This window comes from Melanostigma gelatinosum, assembly GCF_949748355.1.
Source record: "Melanostigma gelatinosum genome assembly, chromosome: 7".
In the NCBI taxonomy this organism is placed as follows: Eukaryota; Metazoa; Chordata; class Actinopteri; order Perciformes; family Zoarcidae; genus Melanostigma; species Melanostigma gelatinosum.
Window position 1 is genome coordinate 15,908,235 of NC_136640.1, and position 23,962 is coordinate 15,932,196.

At 42.3% G+C, this 23,962-nt stretch overlaps 3 protein-coding genes and 1 long non-coding RNA gene across 4 annotated transcripts; 1 reads left to right on the forward strand and 3 right to left on the reverse strand.

The window, feature by feature from the left end:
- Positions 1-198: 198 nt before the first annotated feature.
- gmfg (glia maturation factor, gamma) lies at positions 199-2,143 on the forward strand. The gene is made up of 7 exons (XM_079271484.1): positions 199-329; positions 747-843; positions 975-1,024; positions 1,094-1,143; positions 1,253-1,335; positions 1,544-1,617; positions 1,887-2,143. Exons 1-7 carry the CDS (start codon positions 327-329, stop codon positions 1,956-1,958), a joined length of 429 nt encoding a protein of 142 aa, XP_079127610.1. The 5' UTR covers positions 199-326; the 3' UTR covers positions 1,959-2,143.
- A 171-nt stretch (positions 2,144-2,314) lies between these two features.
- Positions 2,315-6,965, reverse strand: paf1 (PAF1 homolog, Paf1/RNA polymerase II complex component). Its single transcript, XM_079271483.1, has 14 exons — positions 6,746-6,965; positions 6,029-6,061; positions 5,826-5,918; positions 5,618-5,739; positions 5,446-5,512; positions 5,260-5,361; positions 5,062-5,167; positions 4,849-4,917; positions 4,582-4,685; positions 4,374-4,490; positions 4,136-4,264; positions 3,802-3,907; positions 3,229-3,307; positions 2,315-3,073 (listed from the first exon to the last, which is right to left on the reverse strand). Exons 1-14 carry the CDS (start codon positions 6,790-6,792, stop codon positions 2,637-2,639), a joined length of 1,611 nt encoding a protein of 536 aa, XP_079127609.1. The 5' UTR covers positions 6,793-6,965; the 3' UTR covers positions 2,315-2,636.
- Positions 6,966-7,106: 141 nt separating this feature from the next.
- On the reverse strand, positions 7,107-9,834 carry LOC306779466. The gene is made up of 4 exons (XR_013772112.1): positions 9,739-9,834; positions 8,768-8,904; positions 8,402-8,446; positions 7,107-8,320 (listed from the first exon to the last, which is right to left on the reverse strand). It is a non-coding gene; the product is annotated as an uncharacterized lncRNA (long non-coding RNA).
- A 369-nt stretch (positions 9,835-10,203) lies between these two features.
- On the reverse strand, positions 10,204-20,132 carry taok1a (TAO kinase 1a). Its single transcript, XM_079272331.1, has 19 exons — positions 20,000-20,132; positions 19,678-19,749; positions 19,451-19,552; positions 19,307-19,352; positions 19,112-19,208; positions 18,903-19,016; positions 18,714-18,805; positions 18,389-18,482; positions 18,196-18,277; positions 17,920-18,087; positions 17,584-17,784; positions 17,301-17,429; positions 16,738-16,974; positions 16,504-16,632; positions 16,181-16,384; positions 15,802-16,041; positions 15,226-15,438; positions 14,921-15,103; positions 10,204-14,098 (listed from the first exon to the last, which is right to left on the reverse strand). The coding sequence occupies exons 1-19, from the start codon at positions 20,129-20,131 to the stop codon at positions 13,583-13,585; spliced, it is 3,051 nt and encodes a 1,016-aa protein (XP_079128457.1). The 5' UTR covers position 20,132; the 3' UTR covers positions 10,204-13,582.
- Between the last annotated feature and the right edge of the window lie 3,830 nt (positions 20,133-23,962).

Sequence of the window (23,962 nt, forward strand, 5' to 3'; positions counted from 1 at the left end):
ATAGAGTCAAATTGTGCTTCTTCAACTTCAAACTGTGTGGAACCATTCAACACAATCTCATCAGTCACACGAAGATTCATAGGTTTGTTCTGCATATTTTTTTTTTCCATATTGCGTTACATAAATAAAACAAGATGGTGAGACTGTTTTGTGCAACACTGGGCTGAGCTGTGTTGTGAAAACAGGAAGCACAAACTGCTGCCTGCACTCCCCTGACATCAGGAGGAGGTTGACAGTGAGAGTAGCTGTCAGTTTCTCGCAAGTCTGCCTGTTTCAACAAGGCCCTCTCGCCTTAAGACAGCAAGGCAGAACAGGATCCTTTGAGAATGGTAGGTGAATCTGATGCAATTGCTTGAAAGATTTTGCTTTTCTTTTGAAATGTACTGGATTTGATGAACTGTCATTCATACATGTTTGTGTCTTGTTTTTTTTTTGTACGTGAACCATCGTGACACAAGTCGACCGTCTGCCGCACACTTTCAAACAGGAAACTACATTCTCGCATGTCGCAGCAAAAGCATTTCCTGCCCTCAATATGTCATAATCGTTTTATGAATGTTTAATGCGAGGTGGATAGAAATCTCAACATCGGAACAGATGGAGCCAATGTCTCATACTCCATTTTCTTTGTTTCTATTTATGGCCTGTAGGCCAATCCACATAACTTTATCAGGAGCATCAGGACATGTTTTAATATTTCTGAGACTGACACATTTTGACTGATATATTTTTACACCATTTTGCAGTCAAGCTCTCTGGTTGTGTGTGAAGTGGATGAAAGTCTGAAAGCTAAACTGAAAAAGTTTAGATTTCGAAAAGAGACCAACAATGCTGCCATACTCAGTAAGTATCATACTATTGATGAATGTTAACACATTTATCGGTCGATCGACACAAATTCAAATCCCTTATGAATATCAGTGCACAAACAAATATGAAACAAAAGCCTAAATAATCATTTTTTCATTTCTTAGTGAAAATAGACATGGAGAAACAGCTTGTTATCCTTGAAGAGGAATATGAGGCAAGTCAAATTAGTACTTTGGGGGGGGGGGTATTCTGCATTTCAAGTCAAATGAACTTTGTCTTTTAGGACATCTCCCTGGATGAGTTGAGAGATGAACTCCCAGAGCGGCAACCCAGATATCCTTCTTATCCCGTTTTAAGAATAGAGCAAAGTTCTTAAGTTCACACAAAGTATATCAGTGTTTTAAAGCTGAAAAAAGTCTTAAATTCCTTGACAGTCTTGCACGTTCATGGTCTACAGCTACAAATATGTCCATGACGATGGAAGGGTGTCTTACCCTCTGTGTTTCATATTCTCCAGTCCAATGGGTAAGTAATAACAGTACCTTAAATCAAAAGTAATCTTCCTCCTTTGATTCATATTGTTCTGCTTAGCTGTTAAATGAACAGGTGTCTCCTTTTGTCTGAAATTCACTTCATTCAAAGTGATTGTCACCATCCATTTATTGGATTTGAGGAGTGTTTGACCGGTCAAATTACCGATTCTCTTGGAATAATGTAAATTTCGTTTGAACAGGATGTAAGCCATCGCAACAGATGATGTATGCAGGCAGCAAGACTCGACTGGTGCAAGCTGCAGAGCTCACAAAGGTAATGGACTCAAAACGATGACCTGTAGTCCGTTATGACTCCACTGGTATGCTGGTCTCATTAAAATGGGACAATTATTGATTATAAAACCAAATGATCAATTATTTTGAAGTTGATTGGCAACATGTTTAGCAGATTATTTGCACTTTTAGATGCATTTGTTTTCATTCTTCTACCTTATTCATGAGTATTGTTGAATATCTCTGAACTTCTTTCAGTCTTCACGGTGTTGTAGCATTGATATCTTGAATTCTCTCCTTTACTTTGAGGTCTTTGAAACAAGAAATGCTGATGACTTGACAGAAGAATGGCTGAAGAACCAGTTGGGATTTTTTGGCTGAATGTGCAATACTATCAGTCTGTTTCTCTGTGAAACATGGCCGTTGACCGTAATTTTCAATTGCTGTGCATGTTATTATTAAATGACTTACTGTATGAAAGGAAGTTTTGATTTGTCAGTTTTACATTAACAATTGTAGACATGAATAATCCCCCATTTTGTCTAAGAAATGTCTGAACCGATTACACAAATCAAATACTCATTTTTAAATGGAGCACGGACGAGTCCTTTACTTCTTTGGGGCGATTATAAAATGAACAGTTCGATTCATGAGATTACTTACAGGTTCCCTAAATCCATTAAAGAGAGAAAACCAACAACCTGTGAACACTGTTTCTTACAAAACGTCACCTGCATTTTATTATCACTTTCAAAGCCGTAACACAAAGACAAGTCAAAAGCCGAGACATTTTTACATGATCCATGATCCATGATCTGATGGACAAAACAATATGAATGGTGGACAAATGGCTACAGGTGCGAAAGTTGAATCTACAGTTAAAAACGGGATTGAAGAGAGATGTCCCCAGTCCAAAAACAATGAGCATCTCCAACACTAATTTGATATTTGCAATCATAAGAAACCACATCCCCAGACTGAGCTAACACCAAGGTCAGTGACAGCGCAACACTGCCGTGTTTGAACGTAAAGGTAAGAAAGGTGTCCGTACTACAGATTCTATTCACTGTCACCACTGGAATCTGAGCCTCTCTCACTTCCACTCCCACTCTGGGCCCGGGTCTCCGAGTGGTCACTGCTGCGCTCGCTGTGTGCTGGAGAGGCGCTGCGACTCCTGCTGCCTCCTCTGTTCCCCCTCTCATCCTCACTTCCGCTGCCCTCCTCCCCGCTGGCTCCGGAGTTCTTGTTGTTCTCGCTGTCGTTTTCGTCATCGCTGCCGAAGATCTCCTCCTCGTCTCGCATCTCTCTGGTCCTGTCCTCGCCGCTCTCACTCCCGCTGCCGCTCGCCTTCCTCTTCCGCTTCTCTGGGGCCGCCGCTGCCGCCGCCGCCTCCTCTTCCTCCTCCTCTGGCTTCTGTTCGCGCTCTTCATCTTCCCTCTCGGATTCACTGCCGGAGTTCTCTGCCTCGCTGCCGCTGCCCTTCTCTTTATCATCACCTGGAGAAGACAATTCAAATATCACAGACCGAAATAGAAACTGATAACAAAAAAAAACTGTTGTCATTTCGCAGACCTACTCTTACTACAGTGCCGTGTACGGTGGCTGAATAAGTACAAACACTGATGAGGAATGCACAAAGAAGAAAACTGACCAGAGTCCTGCAGGTCCTTATCCAAGTCTTCCTCTTCATCTTCTGGCTCATGGTTCTCCAGCTGAGCTTTACGTGCATCCTAAGAATCACAATGACAGAGAATCAGACTTCTGTCCACTACTGTTCAATAAGCCAAGCTTAGAGGTAATGCTGGAACAGTTCCAGTCATTAGTTTAGATTCGTTGAGTCAGGTTGGAAAGGACTGTTAAAAACTAAAACAGACAAATACAGCCTCCATGGCAATTCATCTAAATATCACTGCGGTTTTAACAAATCAATCCCCGAATTGAAACTACTTTGTTTAGATAATGTTGAAAAACCAAATGAATGTAATTAATATTAGTACGGTTAAGTTTATTTCCTTACTTTTGTGGTTTTTAAATAAATGTGGAGTTATTGAACGAAAACGTACGCTTTAATTAAATAAGACAAATAATTTAAATAAAAAGTTTTCCTTCCAATAACACAGCACTGTCACAATAACTGCCAGAAATACCTTTAATAAAAGAAAAGAAAAAAACAAAGTGTTCAGTCTAACATCAAGAAAATCAGTGAAGTAGAAAGTACTCTCACCTGGGCTTCCAGTTCCTTCTCGTTCATGTCTCTGTGCTTACACACCAGCACTGCGTTAGTGGTCGACTGTGCTCCAGCCTTGGCTCTCCTCTTGCTCAGACGCACCCTGTAGGACAGAAGAAAGGCTGTAAGAGGACAAGGCCTAACAGTTCCTCATCAAACCCCCATTAATCAGGGTCGTGGCGCTGTTCAGTTTGTGCCTTTATCTATCAATTTACAACAAACTCCCGAAAACATCTATATTTGCAGTCGATAACACACCAGCTGCATATCTCCCTTTCTTCATGTTGATGTGCACCAACCAAACAAGTGTCTTGCCTGATCAATGACTCACCGTGTCTCAAGCTCATTGTAGTAAACACCATCTCCATCTCTGAAGATGAAGAAGTAGTTCTCCTCATAACCCTTGCTGGCTTTGTTCTTGACATTCCAGTTGTACTCCCTGGCTATCTTGTAATCATACCTGCAAAAACAGAAAATAAAAAAGCATTGTTATTACTTCCTGGTGTACAAGCAAAGCAACAAAGTGATTTTCAAATGTATGATTTTCTTCATATAGTATTTTCACGTACAAGTCCTCAGGCATATAATCCATCCCCTCATCGCTGTCTCTCTTCCGCTTGCGGATTGTCTCTTCATGGGGCAGGAAGTAAGCCACGAACTGATTTCCTTCCTCATCCATCATACCTCTGTAATGAAGAGACAAGAAACATGATTAGTGTTTATGCAGAAATGTTTCTCTTTAAACAGACATCCAGGCAACAGATATTTTCTAAATACCTGATCATGGCCTGAGACATCATTTCCACTCCTTGTGGAGCTGTATGGTCTTTAGGTGCAGGATCAGAGTCAAAGATGACCTGAGCACATGGGTTGATCCACATCTGCAGAAAGAGACCAAAGTGTACAAAACGTAGTTATTTAAATCATGTACATTTTCTGTGTTACATATTTTTCCCTCCCAGCACTTCTCCTGCTACGGTGCCTGTGGCATTTCATTTGAAATCATCCACAGAGACTCAAAGTGAGAGTGAAATTCCAGCTCACCTTGAAGTCGGGGAACACAGGTAGGACCTCCACAGGAGTAACTCTGGGTTTACTGTAGTGCTGTGCAATCTGGAGAGAAACCACAACATGTTCACAAACCATAGCACATTCTTTTTAAGCCAAAAGTACTTCTGCATTTTGGGTTAATGTGCTGACTTGCATCCGACAGCTGGGCATTACAAACAGTCCTCCACTTCTGCAGAGCTCACTCACCGCTTTCTGTGCATCCTCAAATGTTTTCTCAATAGCAGAAATCTGGCTGTCTCTGTCCTTGTAGATTTCTTCTTCTGTAAACTGCTGTTTGACAGACACACCAATCCTAAAAGCAAAACATATTTAGATTATATACACACACACACAAAACCATCTACTATTCGGTCATTTCAACGTGAACACATTTCGCCAACTTACTTGACTTCCACTTTCTCGTTGGAAACGCCGTATCTGTTGAACTCCGTAGAAATATATTCCGTCTTTCTCATCCACGGGACCACCTTGGCATGCTGCTGTGACCTTATAGGGAAGATGAAACTGTTAAACAACACATCTCCACATGAATATATAAGACCACAAAAGCTGCCGATTCAGCAGCCTCACCTCTTCGAACTGGCTGGAGCCTGGATGTCCTCTTCCAACAGTTTTTCATCAGCAGGATCCAGCAGGACTGAGAATTTGAAAGAAGGGTTCAGTCTACGCTGACATTTGACAAAGCACAGTCATGTCTGAAAGAAAAGCACCAACAGTTTGTCACATGCAACGACAGACTTACTATTTGGGTCGATGCGGTAGGTGTCTGGGTTGATGAGGTCAATGGTGACCCCGAGGTCGGGCTCAGTCAGGAGCTCATGTTTGTGTTGTTTCTCTAGAGAAGTGGCTTTATATTGTACAAACCTGCCACAATAGAAACACAAATGTCAAACTGTGCCCATGTTCATCAGTGTGTGCTCCACCCGTGGGCGGAGAGGCCGGATGTTTACCTGTGCTGATCAAACGGATATGTGATGAATTTGGGGTCAAAGGGGATGTCAGGAAGGCTATTGCAGTACTTCACTCGACAGACCACCCCCGACCTGTCATGGGCACAAAAGTACAGTTTGGGTTACCGAGACACTTTTAAAAAGGAGGCACTCGGAATGACTGTACACAATAATAAATACTATTCGGTGCTAAATGTGCTTACCTCTCTGGAACAGTTCTGTGAGAGGATGGCCTACTGGAAGAGAAAACAGAAAAGTGTCAGACCATCTCTTATAAACTAATACTAGAGTGTGACATTGAAATGTTTCTTATTCACTGCTCTCTTTAAAACCTTTTCTTAAATGATGCTTTGGTGGATAGATGCATGTTTACATTTTTTTTTTATGCCGAGAATCACTGTGGGAACCACTTAACTTCATTTCTAAAGGTTGTAGACCACTAAAGAACAGCCTGTGTGCGAATGCTCTCCACTAAGTTACTGGCTTCACATTACACAGTCTAGGATAGTTAGGTTATGCCTGCCAGGCGTTACTAGCTTCACGTTACTGTTAGCATGAGGACTGGCTCACTTTAGCTTTCTTAAAAAACACGTTCAGTTTTCATTAACAGTGTTGGCCTGTTGATTTGCCTGTGTTAAGTTATACCGACTGACTGGATAGATGCAATGCACTTAACGCTATCTAAATGATTTCATTAACGCTGAATAGTCAGGTTAGCGCGCTTATTTACCCTAGCAAGCTACTTGATGCTATGCTTTAGCTGCTAACTAGCATAGTTAGCTAATGTTGGACACAACTGACAAACTAACAAGCAAATGTCGACGACTTGTAGCTGCTTTAATATGAACTCAATAACATTAATTACAATGAAGACGATCAGGTAGTTTAACACCCTTGTACACATGTTTGTCTTTACTTGCCTGTGGCCGTCTTCTCGTTGAGACTGTGTCTGAATCGTTGGAGCCATGTTTATGACAAAATGCTCACAACTGAAAACAATTATTTGTTTGCACAAATAATCAACAATAATACCCCAGATGACTAACAAAGTCCTCGATGCACGTACATCTACCAACAACTATTACAGCCGACTTTAATCACAATGTATAGTGCATTATTATTCCGACCCGGCAGCATAGGCCGATTTCACAGGTCTGAGGAGGATCGTGAGCGACCCCTACTGAGCTGGCATGTGAGGTGTTAGGCTGCGTAATGTAGCACTCAGAAGAAGAAAACACTTGCACTTAAAAATACTTTTATTTAGCATGTTTACAAAACAATTTTGACATTGTTTGTCTCAAAATGACACCCAAACGATCTGCTGGTTTAGTTCAAAAGCAAACTCTTTAATTGACAGAGAAGGAATGCAAAAATATTTAGGCAGACCAATAATCTCACAGGCTTGCAAAGAGTTGTGTATTTTAAATGTATAATTTCACATTTTATTTCATTAACTAGATATAATACTGACATATTGCTCCGAGGGAGGAGTCCTAACATGGGGCATACTCTCCCATTATCTTCATCTTTAGACACACAAATCAGGGCTGTGTTCCAAATCACACTTTTTCTTTTTTACTTTTAGTACGTACAGCAGCTGCCCGTACAAAGTACTGTTGCATGCAGTATGCATTGAATTGGGATAGACTCCTCGTTATATCGTGCACCCTGAACTTTGACCCTCTTGCTTGTATTGAGAGTAAAATTGGCAGAGAAGCAGAACATCTGGATATGTTTGGCATACTGCATTTGACATACTGTGTGTACAGAATACATTGCTCCTTTCGGGAAAAAACAATTGGAAACACAAGGTCCACTTTTAGGGCTTTTGATCCTATCTTGTGATCTTCAACAGCAGACGGAGCTTTAGCAGTTGCTGTGAAAATGGCTCAGTTATCATGTATCCTCAGCATGAAATTTCAGTCTTGTAATACGCGGTTATATTGGGATAGAGACACATGACAACTGAGCAAAATCCCTCCGCAGATAAAGGCCACAACTTATAACTTATAACAGATATACTGCAATCTGATACTGCAGTAAATCTAAATCTAAAACACAATTATAGCTGCAGACAGCAACAACTGTAGTTGCATAGAATGGCACTATTATCAAAACATCATCTTCTCAAAATGGAGTTAAAAAAAGAACAGACGAACCAAGCATTTTATGCTTCATTCATTCTGCTTCCCCAACATCTTAAAGTGAAAATATAAATTTTAAATTGGTGGGTATGACACACATCAACCATTGAGGACCTCCCTCTACATCTTAGTTGCGCCTTCACTCGTGCTGCAACCCTCCACCACCTATTATTAAAATATAACGATGTCAACAAGGACTGTGTGCAAGGCAGTCAATGCAAAGAAAAAACAGCTACTGCTTTCCGTCATTTGTTGTTCAGTCAAAGAACTGCAACTGCCTCTATTGAGTCCTTTCAGTCGAGTTCTTGATCTTTTTTCTATCTCAGGTCTGCATCTGTCGGAATATCAACTCTGTGGATAGAGACAAGAGATTATACCTTGCACACAAATAGTTATAAACTTAATTATTCAGGATAAAAATACAGTTCTTACCTGCTGAACATGTATATTATCTGTCCAGGATCATCTGCAAATACCCTGTAACATAAACCAAATAGTTCTATTAAAACATAGTGTTCATTTACGTTCAACGGATGCCATTCTAACTTTTCTTCTCTCCCTCGACTTCCAAGTAAATTGACAAATAAGTGTTTGTGGGGAAAACAAAGTCATAGATCTGGGACCCGTACCACACAACGATCTGGTTCTCTTTTGGTGACATGGCTTACTTGATAGTAAGGCTAAGGGTATAAATAAGTGTAGGACTTTCTATATATGTCTTTAGCATAGAGTGAGAATGTGTTTAACTCTTTTGTCTGATGTTTAACAACTTATTATGCATCTAATAAAATGTCTTACCCGTCTCCCCAGTAGTAAAAAGCCCGGTCCTGGTAGAACATGGACAGAAACAGCCAAACACTTATTGTCTCGACCCAGAAGATAACAAACAGGAACCATAGTGACGACAGCACGACTTCACACAACATCCTGGAGCTCTGTGAGGACACCACACGTACAGTACAAATAAGTGATGCCTTCTGGTATTATGATCCTAGTATTTATACCGTGAATATAAAAAGTATTCACCTGACTTTTCAAGAGTAATTCTTCTAATATGTGTTTACCGTCAGGGAACATAGTTTATGTCATAACCTTATGACATAACAGTGCATACATAAAAAAATAAAAAAATATATATATTCTGTAAATAACATCAAGGTTTGTATGCAATGTAATGTATGCATAATGTAATATCATATTTTATTAAATCATTTAAGACTATTGAGTTGGGCACAATAATGTGAGCAATAACAATTAAGTATCACACGTTTATAACGTATAAATTGTAAAAAAAAAAAGTTTACCAAGATAAAAAAACACGGATGTTGCCAATTCAATGGCTAACCTCACACTTCTTCTCATTTAGCTGTTTAAAGTAAAAATAGTAAATCAGTGTCCACACATTTCAGCTGAGTTACTTTAAATGTCTATTAGGCCTAATTTATGCATTCTACAACACATAAGTTCACGTTAGCTGCAAAAGTCAACGTTATAAACCGTTACTATAATGCCTACGGAGTTGTAGGGTCGATGTCCTCGACGCAGGGAACATAATAATGTATTGTATTGTAATATAATGCTTCCTTTAGCGTTAGAGACGTCTGCCGTTAGCTTTGCAGCTAAAGTCGTGACACAAATGTGATGTTGAACAAGACGAAGTTACAGAGGAACAAACTGCAGCTTACAGCTAACGTGAAGTTATATTAGTCACGTATCCATGATTGTTAACTGGACAGAAGATGGTTTAGTTGATTCGACGATTTACTCACTCAAATAAACGACTCTTGCATCGGCATTCCTTTAACAGGCCAGCAAAACATTCACATTTGTTTACAATACTCGCATCACGTTGCATGTGTTTCCGCTTCTAGGACAAGGCTATTGAATGAAGGTTGGGAGCTTTTGGGTTTGGCACATGCGCAGTTCAACCGCAGCATTGCCGTTGGGAGCGTCACTGCACACCGCGCTAGAAAACTGGGATCGAGTCCGATCACGTGCTATTTGGTTGCGCTCGGCAGCCTTAACTCTTGGGGTAAGCTCGTGAGCCGGCAAGGGAGCCTTTCAGACCAGATTCAACTGCGCATGTGTTGAACCTCAACGATATGACGCAAGACACCACCTCTTTTTAACGCTCCTTGGATATCATTGGTTGATTGACTGTGGTCCCTCCTGCATGCCACATTAATGCCATAACACAGCAACACAAATAAATAAAATAAAAACACAAGGCCAGATATACTAAAATTACTTTATTACAGCTGATTTCTGTTCAATATCCCTCTGCCAACACAATGCTAAATATAATACAAACAAATAGTAAATTTGATCCTATTTTTATTCTGTTTTATGAATCTTTTTACACAATTTAAATCCACTTTTAGTACTTTATCATCTCTTATGTAGTATCTTTATAATCTCTCTGACATTCAATAACAAGTTCCACCGTCTATACATTTTAATACAGGTTATGAGTTGTAGTGGTAATGTGCCAAAGAAGAATACTGACATCTTCAAAGAAATGCAATCTCTTTTCATAATTTGCCTGTCATCCACTTGATCTTTTCAAGCCTTTTAACTTAGGCCACTAGACCAGAACCAAGTTGTTTCCATGTTTCATGCCGTCCACCCACCGATAGGTAAAAATATGGCGATGAGACAATGCAGTGGTATCTGGGCTTGGCAACTCAGGTATGGCACAGTGTTTGACCATAAAAAAAGGACCGCCATTTTTGTTGCCGATTCTCATTCTGTTTCCCAAAAGCTTTCAGTCAGTAGGACACAATTTGACATCAAAGTTAAAGTAAAAAATAAAAAAAAGAATAAAATCCAGGTTTGTGGAGACAATGATTGACAATAATATCCAGACTCCCTCACACACACATCGACATAAAATTGAACAGAAGTTGTGCATACAAACTTAAGGTTGGCATGTATGTGAGGTTTGATTGGCCTGACATTCAAACTCTTGGCTTTTGACTTTAGCTAAGATTCAGATCACGATGAATAGATTCTCCTTTTCTTTACCAAGTATCAATCAATCTGAAAGGAAATGATGAATATAACCTGCTGTGTTACAGTAGCTGGAACTAGTCACTCAGCATTAAAAAAAGAAAAGAAATTGTGTGTTTTGTGACCAAACCATAAGCAGCTTGATATAATGCATACTTTCAAGGATAGAATATATACGACTTTATTTCAGAAAAAAAAAATAAAAAATAGCCCAGCATTGTTGTGTCCTCAAACATGATAGGAATCCATCACAGTGTGACATTCAGAAAGAATTTGAACAGGTGGCTCTGAACCAGAGGAGAATGATCAAACAAACTCTCAGTGATGACGCTCAGAGACAGCCACCTGACTGAAGAAGTGGCATTTAAAAAAAAAAGAAAAAAAAAGGAGATGACAGCAAATACATGCATACGAGGAGGCATTCCATCTGTGTGCACACAACTAAGAATATCTTCCAATGAGCGACGTCCGGACAACTCAAAAACACTTTGAGAGCAAAAAAGGCTTGCTAATATCAGTGTGGTCTGTCAGTTAAATAAAGTTAGTTTTTAGAAATTATTTTCTTAAAATGTGAGTTTAGTCTTTAAATGTTTTCTTTTAATAAAATATACACATATGAACATTTAACACCAGCTTTGTGATTCAAGGGAGCATATTATCCTTCTCATCTCTGGATCATCATCTATAAATGGCCTTTCAAACTAAATGTTTTAAACTCTGCATGGAAATAAAAAAGCATAACTTCAGAGAGACGCGAGTGAGCAGAGACGGATATTATCAGAGGAACTGCGAGAGCTATCAAAAGGAATACCTAAATGCTTATTTTGCCACATTTATTTCGTATTTGGCTGTTTTTCCACAGAGTGTGCATTGACTCAATTTACATGTATGCGATAAGTCATCATGCGAGCATGTGCTTGTTTCAGTCCCCCCCCCCCCCGTGTTTGGGTTCTGAGGAGACGGTGTAACATTTATAACGTAGCACCTTTTACATCGTTAGCGTTACTTAACTGGGCCCCAACATGTTTAACAGTGTTGTAGTTTTCCTAGTAGTGCCGAGCCTGCTGTCATGGTCGTGACAATTATCTGAAGCGCTCTTCTGCCTGCACGTAATGGACTCTCGTCAGATAACCTTTTGTTTCATGAAACTGTAGCCGAGACATATTTGAAAAAGCCTGCAGCATCCTCACGTACTCTATTCAATCACAACTCAGCATAAACACACGGAGGAGATAACCAACAGCAGCTACAGGTTCTAAACACAGTTAAAGCTGCAGAAAGGGGGGGGTGCTCTCATTCACATACTGAATATATTGTCATACACTAGGTCTTGTCTGTACTTGGGGAAATTGCTCCTACAAATCACAGCACGGGTCAACTTCACAACATGCGTACCGACGACACACTCGATCCACCAGGTGCTCAGCGAGAAGTAGTCAAACTTTACACACATTCCGCTGTTTAAAGTGCTTCGAAAAAGGCAGCAGTTTAAAAAGGCACTAATAAAAAATGAAAAAAAATAAACAGATCAATACTAGGATTGTTTTTGAAGGCAAAGTAGTCTCCTATTTTTTGTAATCTCCTGTGAATGTGTACAATGACATTCTAGAGTACCACCACTCTAAAGACCAAAACAATGTAGTTACTGATACACACCGATAGAAGTATTTTTCTATTTCTCACCATTTATAAGACTTTAACTGCATACACAGTAAGTATAATCTGAGAAAAGTATTTTCAGACCCTCTGGAATTAAAAAAAAAAAAAAAAAAACTAAACATACACTGGCACTGATTCTAAACGGATGATGAAATTTAAAATGATCAAAACTATAAACACGTGAGATGGATTTTTAGGATCAAAAAGGCACTGTCGTAGTGTTGTAACATACGCCTGAAACGGTTACGGTGTGTTTATTTGGCTCTGGATTTGTTAAGTCTCATTTTGGCTGCTGACCAGGAAGTCGGGTGAAATAAAAAGCAGTGAATGAAAGGTAAAAGTTATCACAATGACCATTACAGCAGGCTGGTATCACAACAGCAACGCATCTTTAGTTAGCTTTGCCGCATTTTTTTTAAACCACCGTCAGGAACTGGACCAGTGTATAACAGAATAAGAATCGGGAGAGTGAGGGAGTCCTAAATAAAATGAGTTCTCTGTGATTGTTTGACACCACATTTCTAAAGGACATCGTTCACACATGTCAAAAGCTTTTTAACAGTGTGTCATGTGCAAAATGAGAGCAATGGCTTGAAAAGCACATAATGTACACTTAAAAAACAAAAAAGAATTCAGAAGGAGAGAGCTGTAAATAAAAACAAAATGGGAGCATTATGTGTTGACGCTCAAATTTCTTATGTAACATAAATGTAAGGATCTGTGTGTGTGCGCCGATAAACTGCCGTGAGGACGGGCTGCGTCTCTTCCAGCCCTTTTGACCTGAGCAACATTTATTTCATCGCACATCCACATCTGTACACGGGAGAAACGCAGAGCGAGAGACAGAGACAGAGAAGCAGAGCTCTGCCATTATTCTGTCCTGCTTCGTTTGTTGGACTCTACGTCGCCACGCTCAAATTCTGACGCCAGGGGCCGACAGGGAATCTATGTGTAGGAGAGGTGCGACCCGTTAGATATTTGAGAGGTGACGCTGGTACTCCTGCTGATGTTCTGCTCGCTGCGCCCTCCTGAGGGTGTCCTCCGCATTGCCTGGGGGCTGTTCTGTACACCTCCACTGCTGCGGGATGGGTGGCCCCACGGCGACGGAACCCCGCCTCCCTGCATGCCCTGCCCCCAGCCCTGCTGCATAGGTGCCCCTCCCGAACTGGAGTGATAGTGGTGATGGCCGCCGTGGTGGCTTGACCCTCCGCCCGAGCTGCCACTGCCCCACTGCGACCCCGGGGAGCTTCCGGGCGGCTGCTGTGGCTGACTCCAACTTGCGTGAGCCCCAGGAAAGCTGTTGCTGAGCCCATCCGGGGAGACGTTGGACAGCACCATGTTGCTGAAGCCCAGGCGCATGCTCTCCGAGTCAAAAGCCTCAACTTCTCGGGCTTGGCGTTCCAGCAGGCTCCGGATTCGCTCCAAGCGTTCGTTCTCCAAGGACATCATCTCCTCCTCGATCTACAGAAAAGACAATGTTCACATACAATATATCTGCTTCGCAGTGTGACTTAACACCACTGTGTTCTACAAGCATCCATCAACTGTGCATATTTAGCTTTCACACCTACTGGAAATCTGTGAAACAACGGTGTAAACAATAAAAAGGAAGCATGGCTGAATCCCATTTAGCTGCTTCACATTCAGGGTCCTGGCATTGTGTCCCGCCGTCATGACATACTGAGACACTTGACTAGAACAGAGCCATCATTCATTTGTATTTGGTTACGTCTGTGCTTTTCCTTCTTATTGCACCACATTAAACTCCTCCAGGACTTAGTGGAAGTCTACAGACCGCGTTTGTCTGAAATCTGACTATCGCCGGCCGAGGCCGTATTTGTGCTGAATGTGGACAGTGCCAAGTGGGGTCAACCACCCACACACACGTCAAAGTTGACCAAAATTTAAATCCATGCGAGGCTAATTTGCTTTGCCACCGGAAGCGACTGTTTTAATTGCCCCTTCGCTCGCATAGAATGGAAGTGAATGGGGATTTGAATTCATGTTCATTGTGTGCATGTGTGACATTGCCCTTACTCTCCTGTTAATGTTGTGGCACCAGTTAGGGCTGGAGATATTACACCGTTATCATTTTTATTGGTACATTCACATATAAATCCTTGCGTGCCTTTTCCCTCCTTCCACCAGAGCAGCGGTCTAATAAAACCAGAACAACCTGTGTGAGTGAGTGTGCTGGCCTTTTAAAACTCAAATCTTCCCAATAACCATGGAGGCAGACCAATGATAATCTCTCCATGAGGAAACTGTGGAGAGGAGGATCACCTTCTGTTCCAGCAGGGCCCTCCGGAGGGACACCCTCTGCTCCAGGTCCTTTCTCTCGCGCTCATGTTGGGCATCCGTCTGCATCTTGATCTTGCTCTGGTAGGCGTTGAGAAGCTCCAGCTCCTGCTGTAGCTGCATTCGTAGGCCCTGGCACTGAGCCTCCTGAGTCTCATCCAGACGAAGCTGGTGACGGAGAATAGATCAGGATCCAATGAGTAAAATACAACCATAAACCAGCAGAATGTAAAATCGTCTCATTTTACAGCTTTAGGATTTCTAAATAATTCGGGCATTCCCAGACTCACCGCCTGAGTGGAGAGCATCTCATTGATGGAGTGGTCATACTGCTCTGCCAAGATGGCAAGTTTGCGGTGCTGCTCGTGCTTCAGACGGTGAAGGACAGCCTTGTGCTCAGACTTTGGTGTGGTCTCCAACAGATGGTTCCTCAGCGCTTTGTACTGCCTGGTCTGGATCTTACACGTGTCCTGGAACTGCTTCTTAATCTGTAGCTCTTTGGACTATGTTACAGGGAGAAACAAAATGATGTATTTCCTTCTTTAAAAGCAAACATTAAGACACCGCAGGAACAGAACCGTATCACCAACATTAAGGCTGTAAAATCACAATATTCTCAATCTTATTAAAAACATTTTATCTAACCAAAGAGGAGGGTAGAAGCTCCACACTCACACTTTAATGCAGTGGATCCATGTTTCACCACATCTTGGCTTATTCAAGATCAAATACATGTTAGCCTGACAAATGGTGAACTGAATGTTAAGCAGATCCAGAAGTACCCAGAGCAGCGTTTCATTATCGCTGAACTTAGAGCATCAACTGAATATTCAACAGCCGCGCCTGCTCTCGAGCTGCGTTCTCACCCTGAGGCTCTTGGGCTGCTGGCGAACCTCCATGACGTGTTTGCGCCGAAGCTCCCTCTCCCTCCTCTTGTTGTACTCCTGCTGATTGGTGAGCTCCGTCTGGTGCTGCAGGCGGATGAGCTCAGCCCTCGTCTTTTGGATGTTGTTGAGCTGGCGGAACTCCAGCTCTTGCATGGACTCATGGTGCCGGAGAAGCATGGCGTGTTCCAAGTCCTTCTGGGTCTGACGCTTGTTTAGCTCCTAATTATGTGCACATGGAGAAACGAAGAGCAAAGTGATGATGCGCCCAAAGATAACTCGATGTTAGCATGTTAATCAATTCATTCATATTTGCAACATTTCAGACCCTGAAGTACAATGTAGGAGACGGGGTGCTGACCTCGCGCACTAAGTCCCGCTCAATGGTGTGGCGCGCGATCAAGATCCTCCGTTTGAACCGGCGGCACTCCAGGTCCAGATACTGCCTCTGTCTGCGCGCCAAGTTGGCCTCTTCCTCCGCTTGGAAGTGTTGGAAGTTCTCCTTCTGCTTGGACAACCACTCCTGCTTTTCTTTCTTGGGCGTTGACTGGTTTTCATTCAACTCCTGAACAGAAGAAAGAACGCAGGTGACTGGTAGAACAGACTTCATGGTGCTGATTGGTGTCCATTTGCTGATGGTGAGCAAACTGAAAGTTTAGGATACTATTGTAACTATCCCCCTACCTCTTTAAGTTGCTCCTTGCGAAGTTTGTACTCCCGTTTCTGGGATTCCAGGAAGCTGTTGAGCTCTTTCTTCTGCTGACTCTGAATATGTTGTTGGAACTTCTTCTCATCGTTGTTAAAAGTTTTTACCTAAAGGAAAAAACGCACACCATAATCAGTCTATGTAAAAAAAAAAAACACAGAAAAACAGTGTTTTGTAAGTCTTCAGTGAACACAGATGAGCTTGAAGCCTACATCTTTCTCCATGGACGCCTGGTGCTTCTTGATCAGTTTCTCCATCTCCTGGGCGAAGCTATTCCTCTGGTTCTCCAGGTCCTTGTCCAGGCGAAGCCTGTGCTCGTCCATCTCCGCTTTCAGCTTGTTCTCCAGAGCCATCAGCTGTTTCTGGTGCTGCCGCCTCATGCGCTTGTAGCCCAGGATCTGCTCCCGGAGCTCCGAATCCTGCTCGTGCTCCTTCATCTGGCGAGTGAGCTGGAAAACACAAGACACGGATTCCCTTCATATTGTTGGAGATGTATACGCAATATGTATGCGAGGCAAACATATGCATCATGCAAAAGTGAGGTATTTAAGAGAATATGGGTAACATGGACAACTACTTTTGTGTTTTCAAGCTGGATCATGACACTGCTTTTGAGTAGGAAAAGTATTTATTTTTAGCCTTAAAGCGAAAGCATTCAATGACCACGAGGGCAACGTGTCAAAAGATGTCTGCCTTTGAGGAACACATGGATGTGGAAAATGTCCAGCAGCTATACAAGAAGATATAATAGCTTATTCAATAAATGAGTGATTACCACTGAGGCTGTGCGTATAGTGGCGAAGTGTTCGCGGTTGCGTTTCGGCCGTGGAGTGTGTGCAGGCGGGGACTGAGGATCAGTCGGCCGGGTGTTCGGCTCCGACTCTTCATTATTTGTCTCCTCATCCTGAAAAGCAAGCAGAAATACACATGGAGCATGTAAACAGAAGAACAAAATACTGCACCGTAATTAATGAATGCATTGCTCTTATCAATTTGAAACAGTGAACACCATGTAACACGACATGGCTGCGGGTCAGACTGGAACCTGGACTCCCTACCGGTTTGAGGAGGATCACAGAGCTGTTGGACATGACCGTGTGATCTCCCGCCATGTCCACCTCGCTCTTGTCATCGCCTGCGTCTGTGAGACTGTTGACAGAGCTGCTCTGGGAACTGGCACTGATTGACATACTGGGTATGGATTGGTTGCTCCCCACGCTGTTCACTGTACCCGTCCTGCCCACGCTGTGCTCGGGATCCTAAAAAAACAACACAGGCAGCACATAGTAATGAGATTAAACCAGCGCTCTCTTATAACTTATAGGATGACATCACACAGAGAGAGACAGAAAGAAGTGCAGGCGAATAGAAGCTGAAACGGTCACGTGACAGACCTCATCGTCATCTTGTGCCTCCGTTGTGGGGCCATTGTGGGCTTCCTGAAACAAGAGCTTCTTCATCTTGCGATACTGCAGATTGTCAAGCTCTCGCACCGCGTCCTTAGTCCGACTTATCAGGTCTATGAGCACGGATTCTGGCCGCTCACGCTGGACAAACGCATGCTGGAGGAAGAACACAGAAAAGACGCCTTGCATTAAAAATCCAGACTTCTAACAGGGTTACAGGGATTAAACATGGAACATAATCTGCCATAGGCATGTTGAGATTACCTTTAAGAGCTCCTCAGAGTTGGGCCTGTCCTGGGGGAATTTCTGAAGGCAAGAATCTACAAAATTTCGGAAATAGTCCGTCCTAAAGTTAAGAGAGGAAATGAAGAAGAATTATAGAGTTCTAGTTATTTTATGGCCTCAGTATATTTGAGAAACAACAGACCAGCTAATGTTGACATAACTCTAAACTCACCATTCACTGGACTGCAGCATGGGACTCTCATTCTGTGCTATGTGGTATAAGGCACTCATTGCATTCATGTTGAACAGTGGAGGCTTCCTCTCAGCTACAGGTCAAGCAGCAGGTTACACCAATGATTCACATGTTGCAAAAGGGAAATGAAATTATGAGAGGAAGAAAGAGCAACATTATTCAGTTGTTGACCGACTAAGTGAGCAAAATGAATGCTGGCAATGAGGTGTTTGTAAAATTGAGAAAAAGAGATTGATGCAAGCAATGTAACAACTGTAATCTAAGTCCGAGATGTGAATTGGGCCATATACAACAGAGACCGTACCTAATTCAATGCAGGTTATTCCCAAGGACCAGATGTCCACCTTTCCATCATACTGGCCCTCATCCATCGCTAAAATGACTTCTGGGGCCATCCTGAGAAAAACAAACACATTCAGCGCCATACAAATGTGTTAATAACCATTTTAATGGAACATTTGGGAAACTTTTAATAAAATGTTTTGTAGCGTACCAATATGGAGTCCCAACAAAGGAGTTGGCAGGACAGGCAATAGAGGCAGAACCAAAATCTGCTAGTTTTACCTGCCCTGGCTCCGTCAGCAAGACATTTCCCGCCTTGATATCTCTGTCGAACGCATAAGAGGAAATAATTACAGCGCCACGCGGCCGACAGGACGCCCGAGGGCATAAGCAGTGTCCAGCATGCTTCCAAACACTCACCGGTGAATCATGTTGTGGGAGTGAAGATAAGCCAACCCTTGAAGAGCACCATGGGTAATTGCAGCTATTTCCACTTCTTGCAGAGGTTTCTTGTGAACTGGAAAGGATAAATTCACCCACAGCGACGTAAATCAAGAGAAAAGCGAGACTACCGTCTAATGCGATCATCGGGCGGACAAAAGGTTTTCAACTCACCTTCCAACAGATCTGAAGCAGAGCCTAGACAATACTCCATTACCAGCTGCAATGAAATAAAGAGTATGTTGAAGTGTGACCGTGTGACAATCAGTGGGGTCATACAGGTCAGTCCTGATCATTGACTCTCATGTAGGGTCTCACCCAGGCAGTGTGCTCTCGCAGGTAACATCCTTTGTACTCGATGCTGTTCGGGTGCTGTATTCTCTGCAGGAATTTCACCTCCTTGATTATGTCTTGCCATTTCTGTGAAAATCGTAAAAAATTAGAAGTCTTTGACAACAAACGAGATAAAAAAAAAAAACACTCACGAGTAAATGTGATTAACAATTGCCTGTTAACATGATATAGATCAGTGAAAGCTATTATACCTCAGTGGACTGCTTTCCACTATAAGACATCTTCTTGATGGCCACCACCTCATTTGTCCGCACATCCCGTGCCTGAATGAAAAGCACGTTACATTTTGCATTGACATGATATTGTCACTTCATAACATAACCAATGATTCAGGTTTTAGTTTAGTGGATAAAGATATTGAGCAAAGTATACATATTATAAAAAAAAATGGATTCTTTCTGTAAAGTCTGCTCAATAATTAGCTGGAGGTCAAGGCTGACACACTCGACACATGAGGACGCACTTTTTGACGGAGTTCTGATGGACCGTACCCGTGTATTGTGAAATACTCACAAAATATACAGCACCAAAGCTACCATGTCCGATCTCTCGCAGATCCGAGTAGAGCTTTTCTGGGTCCTCCTTGAAGAAGAGCTCGGCGACGTCTGGGTCCTTCAGGCTCCCCGCCCGACTGCTGTTGGGCATAATGGGGAGTTGTAGGGGGGGGGGGGGCAGAGCCGCTGTCGCCAGGAACTATCTGGGTCCGCGACAGCGCCTTGAAAGCCCCCACCGATGGCTCATCTGCAGGACAGTAGTCTCATATGTGTTCAGAGCTGAAAGTACAAGAAAAAAAACAAGAACACGTTGAAAAAAAGACAATAAATTACAGGGTTTTATCATAAATATTAAATTGACAGCAGGAACGTACAAAAGTTACTAATAGATTCCTCTACATTGCTAATGTTGTAAGTTACAGTGGGAGGCCGTGTGAAACAACAAGTACAAGATCACACAGCTCTCTGGCTGTGCACGTGTGCTACAGCAGAGCCTATTAACCTGAGCGAGAGAGGGCGACGCAAAACATGAGCTGAACCATGATGTCGGGTGCAAATGTGGAGAACAGCCGGTCGAAAAAATCCCGAGGGAGCGAAGAGATAGGTCTTCTGTTTCCATAGTAACAGCAACCACAGTACGGAAATCAGTGGGCTGTGTCCTAACAAACTCCTCTCACACCTTCAGTGACTGGTATGGAGACAGACAGATGCGAGGAGGATACGAGGAACCGTCTCACAGATGACAATTTCCAGCTCGAACAAAGACAGCGAGGTACCAACACGCTGCTTCACTCGCTGCGAGACAAGACGCCTGAACTGAAACAAAGCATTCCAGTGATCGGACTACTTGTTAAACCTGTAGGTATGCGGTAAACACACGTTCTTAAACATACCAAACGTTTTCCACGTAACCTCCGTGCAGTTGACTGTGCAACACCTATTCTCTATAGTGGTTTCTAGCCGTGCATTTGGTTCTGGTTGTATTTGCCCTAGTTTTAAAAAAAAGGTACACAGCTGCAAAATACTGCTACAAAGACGATTGATTGTTTGTGGTGATCACTGCGTTAAAAAACAGGAAAAAAACAGTGTGCCTTTCCAAAAGATCAGCTGGGTAGACAGGAATACCCGTGTTTTTTCTGAAAAATATCGAAAATATTAACAGTGGGGTGCGTGGATTAACCAGATTGTTAGTTTTTATTTTAGATAAAGTCAAGGACACCCTTTACAGAATATAGCATTATATCCCCAACTCGACTGTCTGCCTTAAACTGTCTAGTAAATAGTTTGCTATACAACTTCACTGCTGTAATACAGATGTAGACTTGTAAAAGATAACTGAGGAAGCTTTACTGAGAGCCCATGTGGCTCAGATGATCAGCTGCACACAGATGCAGAGCTGACGCTGGAGTCACAAGACTTCTTTCCCAGCCTGGGAGAAACCGCCTTCAGTTCAAGTAGACATCTTTTGTCTCACAAAAACACTGAACAACTCACTATTCTACACAGACGCAAGCCACAGCCCTGAAATAAAGCCCCATTACTATGCAGGGACTGTGCCTCTTTATTGCCATTGTTCTTTACTACAGTGTTGCTCATGAATGAGCTTTGTTGTCATATCTCCCGATGGCATTTCCCCCCCCCCCCCCCCACTGTGGACATGTGAGCACAAACGTGAGTGATGATAACTGATACCTTCATAAAACACCCGTGCGTTCCAACAAGCACAGCGCGCACACATACATATGCACAAGAATGCAGCAGGACAGGACAACAAAGCTAGAGGGCTTGAATTCCCAATGTATGCCCTCACTGCGCTGCATTTCCTGTTCGCACAGCTATAGGGAGGTAGGCAGGGGCCCTGGTGAGCATTTTGACTGGTGATTATGTCTATCTTGACTCAACAGCAATGGCATGTGCACAGATGTGGATTGCAATTGCAAACACTGCGAAATAAACGTTTTTAAAGCTTTGGTACCACGCAGTTAATGCATCTTTACCATCACTTTTTTAGAAACCAGCGCTTAACTTATCAGTAATATTGGTCAGTTCAGTCATTTCCTTTTGGCAAAAAAAACAACACATAATCACACAGTGTCAACCACCAGTGTTTCCTCTATCTTCACCACATATGTCAAAGAACAAAAAACAAAGTGTGTCTTATGTACAGGCTTACGTTACAGCACATGCATCGAACAAGATCGCAATTGGGTCACTTGTACAGTAGTACACTTGTACAGTAGTGTTATTGCTGTGAACAAATGTAACAAACCACAATCAGGTGACCAAGGTTTACCCAAAACTAGGCTTACCTGCTGGGCTCTGTCCACAGTTACCTGTGAGGCTGGGTAACACCTCACTGGAGTTTCAACACAAGTGAAATTAGCGAGAGCACTTAGTGGTATTTTCTTAAAGTTGTCACTTTCCAACCGCTGTTTCACTTGTCACATCAGTAAATCAAACTAACAAAGTCTGGAATGTAAAGACCCCGAAACAACACTCTCAATCTCACAAAGTCAGAGGGTTTCAGGAGCTCTCAACCCAGCCGACGTTGACTGTTAGCTACACACCAAACTTAACGTTAGCTAAGCTAAGTTACGTGTCATATGATCAAACAATCCAAACAATATCCGCGACGTATTTACAACGTGAATAGTGAAGTAACTACCCGAATGATGGCGAATTACACCGACTTTAAAGAGTTATTTACCAGATATTGCTAAATTAGCAAGCTTGCCTATGTGATGTTTGCTAACTTAGCTTAGCCAGCTAGCTAGCTGAAACTCACCCTCTCCTGACAGGCCAGGTCTCAGCACTGTAGAGAATGTCGTGTTATTCACAACAGTTTGGGATTATAAAAGTATTCTTCCGCGACACGGTTATTTCGTACGTTAAATCATTGTGGTTCTTACCGCTGTCAGTCGATTATAAATGTCAGATTAGTAAATTACCGTAGGTTAAGATCCCCACCCTCGAAGTAACTGTGGTGCCAAAGTAGAATCCCACTCAGGTCCAAAGATGGCTGCCGAGCGCTCCGCCGCCGCCTCCCTTCGTGAAAATACGTTGAGGAGAATGTGAGGGAAGTTCAAACACCTCCAAAACAATCCGTGTTGGTAACCACGATGTCGTCAGATAAAAAACTGTGGACTTAACCTAGCACGCTGGCATGTTAACTACTTACTTGGCTGTTTAGTTAAACTGTTACTATGCCGGACTGTCCGTCTTCCTTCGACTTACTGCAAACTGCAGTTCCGCCCTGTTGTAACTGCAGTAAACTCTCTCTGACCCAACAACTTTCAGAGGCGGAGACATAAGTAAAAACAATATCTTATAAACTGGAGAACATCAACTCTTACAAAACGTGTTATTCATTCGTGACATAGCATTTCCTCATATTTGTTTCTGACTTAAATTACCACACCATAGGTCATGTAAAAATTAATCATTTTGTAATAGAAAATGCTGATTTCTGAAAATTATAAATTAATTTGATTGTTATGGTTTACTACTTCATCACATATTAAAATGTATTCACAGTGAGAGACCTAGCCTGCTGAAATGAGTCTGTTGAAGGTGATTAAAGTTCATGGGGAGTCCAAAATATTGTTTTCTCTTCTGGCTTCAAGAGATATGGACTCGGTCAGTCGGCTAGTGTTTCATGGTCTGCCATTCACATTCTTTTATATTTTCTGTATTTTTACTACATTAATTCTTATGTACAAGTGGACATTTTAGGCTTAAAAGTGGACATGTTTTTCAAGAAGATCCAGAGGAAAGAAATTTCCAGGGCATTACAAAACTCTTTAGGTGGGTGGAACTTATCATACTTAAGGAATCCTTGATCAGCAGACCGAGAGTATGCAAGTTTTGTCTCCTGGCAGTACATGATTGTCGGCTATTGTTTATTTTTCTCTTCATTTGGTTGGTTTCTGCATGATGTAACAGTGTACAGAAGAAACCCCTCTAGCCTCTCCTTCAAGTTCAC

Excerpts from the sequence above, each read along its gene's own strand:
- paf1 (XM_079271483.1), bottom strand. The coding sequence starts at position 6,792 with ATGGCTCCAACGATTCAGACACAGTCTCAACGAGAAGACGGCCACAG. Across the intron at positions 6,062-6,745 it reads CAACGAGAAGACGGCCACAG|TAGGCCATCCTCTCACAGAA; the intron begins GCAAGTAAAGAC and ends TTTCTCTTCCAG. Across the intron at positions 5,168-5,259 it reads AACGAGAAAGTGGAAGTCAA|GATTGGTGTGTCTGTCAAAC; the intron begins GTAAGTTGGCGA and ends TTTTGCTTTTAG.
- taok1a (XM_079272331.1), bottom strand. The coding sequence starts at position 20,131 with ATGCCCAACAGCAGTCGGGCGGGGAGCCTGAAGGACCCAGACGTCGCC. Across the intron at positions 18,483-18,713 it reads AATAACCTGCATTGAATTAG|CTGAGAGGAAGCCTCCACTG; the intron begins GTACGGTCTCTG and ends CTTGACCTGTAG. Across the intron at positions 16,385-16,503 it reads GCAAGGAGCAACTTAAAGAG|GAGTTGAATGAAAACCAGTC; the intron begins GTAGGGGGATAG and ends TCTTCTGTTCAG.
- gmfg (XM_079271484.1), top strand. Across the intron at positions 1,144-1,252 it reads CTCCCAGAGCGGCAACCCAG|GTTCATGGTCTACAGCTACA; the intron begins ATATCCTTCTTA and ends ACAGTCTTGCAC. Across the intron at positions 1,618-1,886 it reads AAGCTGCAGAGCTCACAAAG|GTCTTTGAAACAAGAAATGC; the intron begins GTAATGGACTCA and ends CTTTACTTTGAG.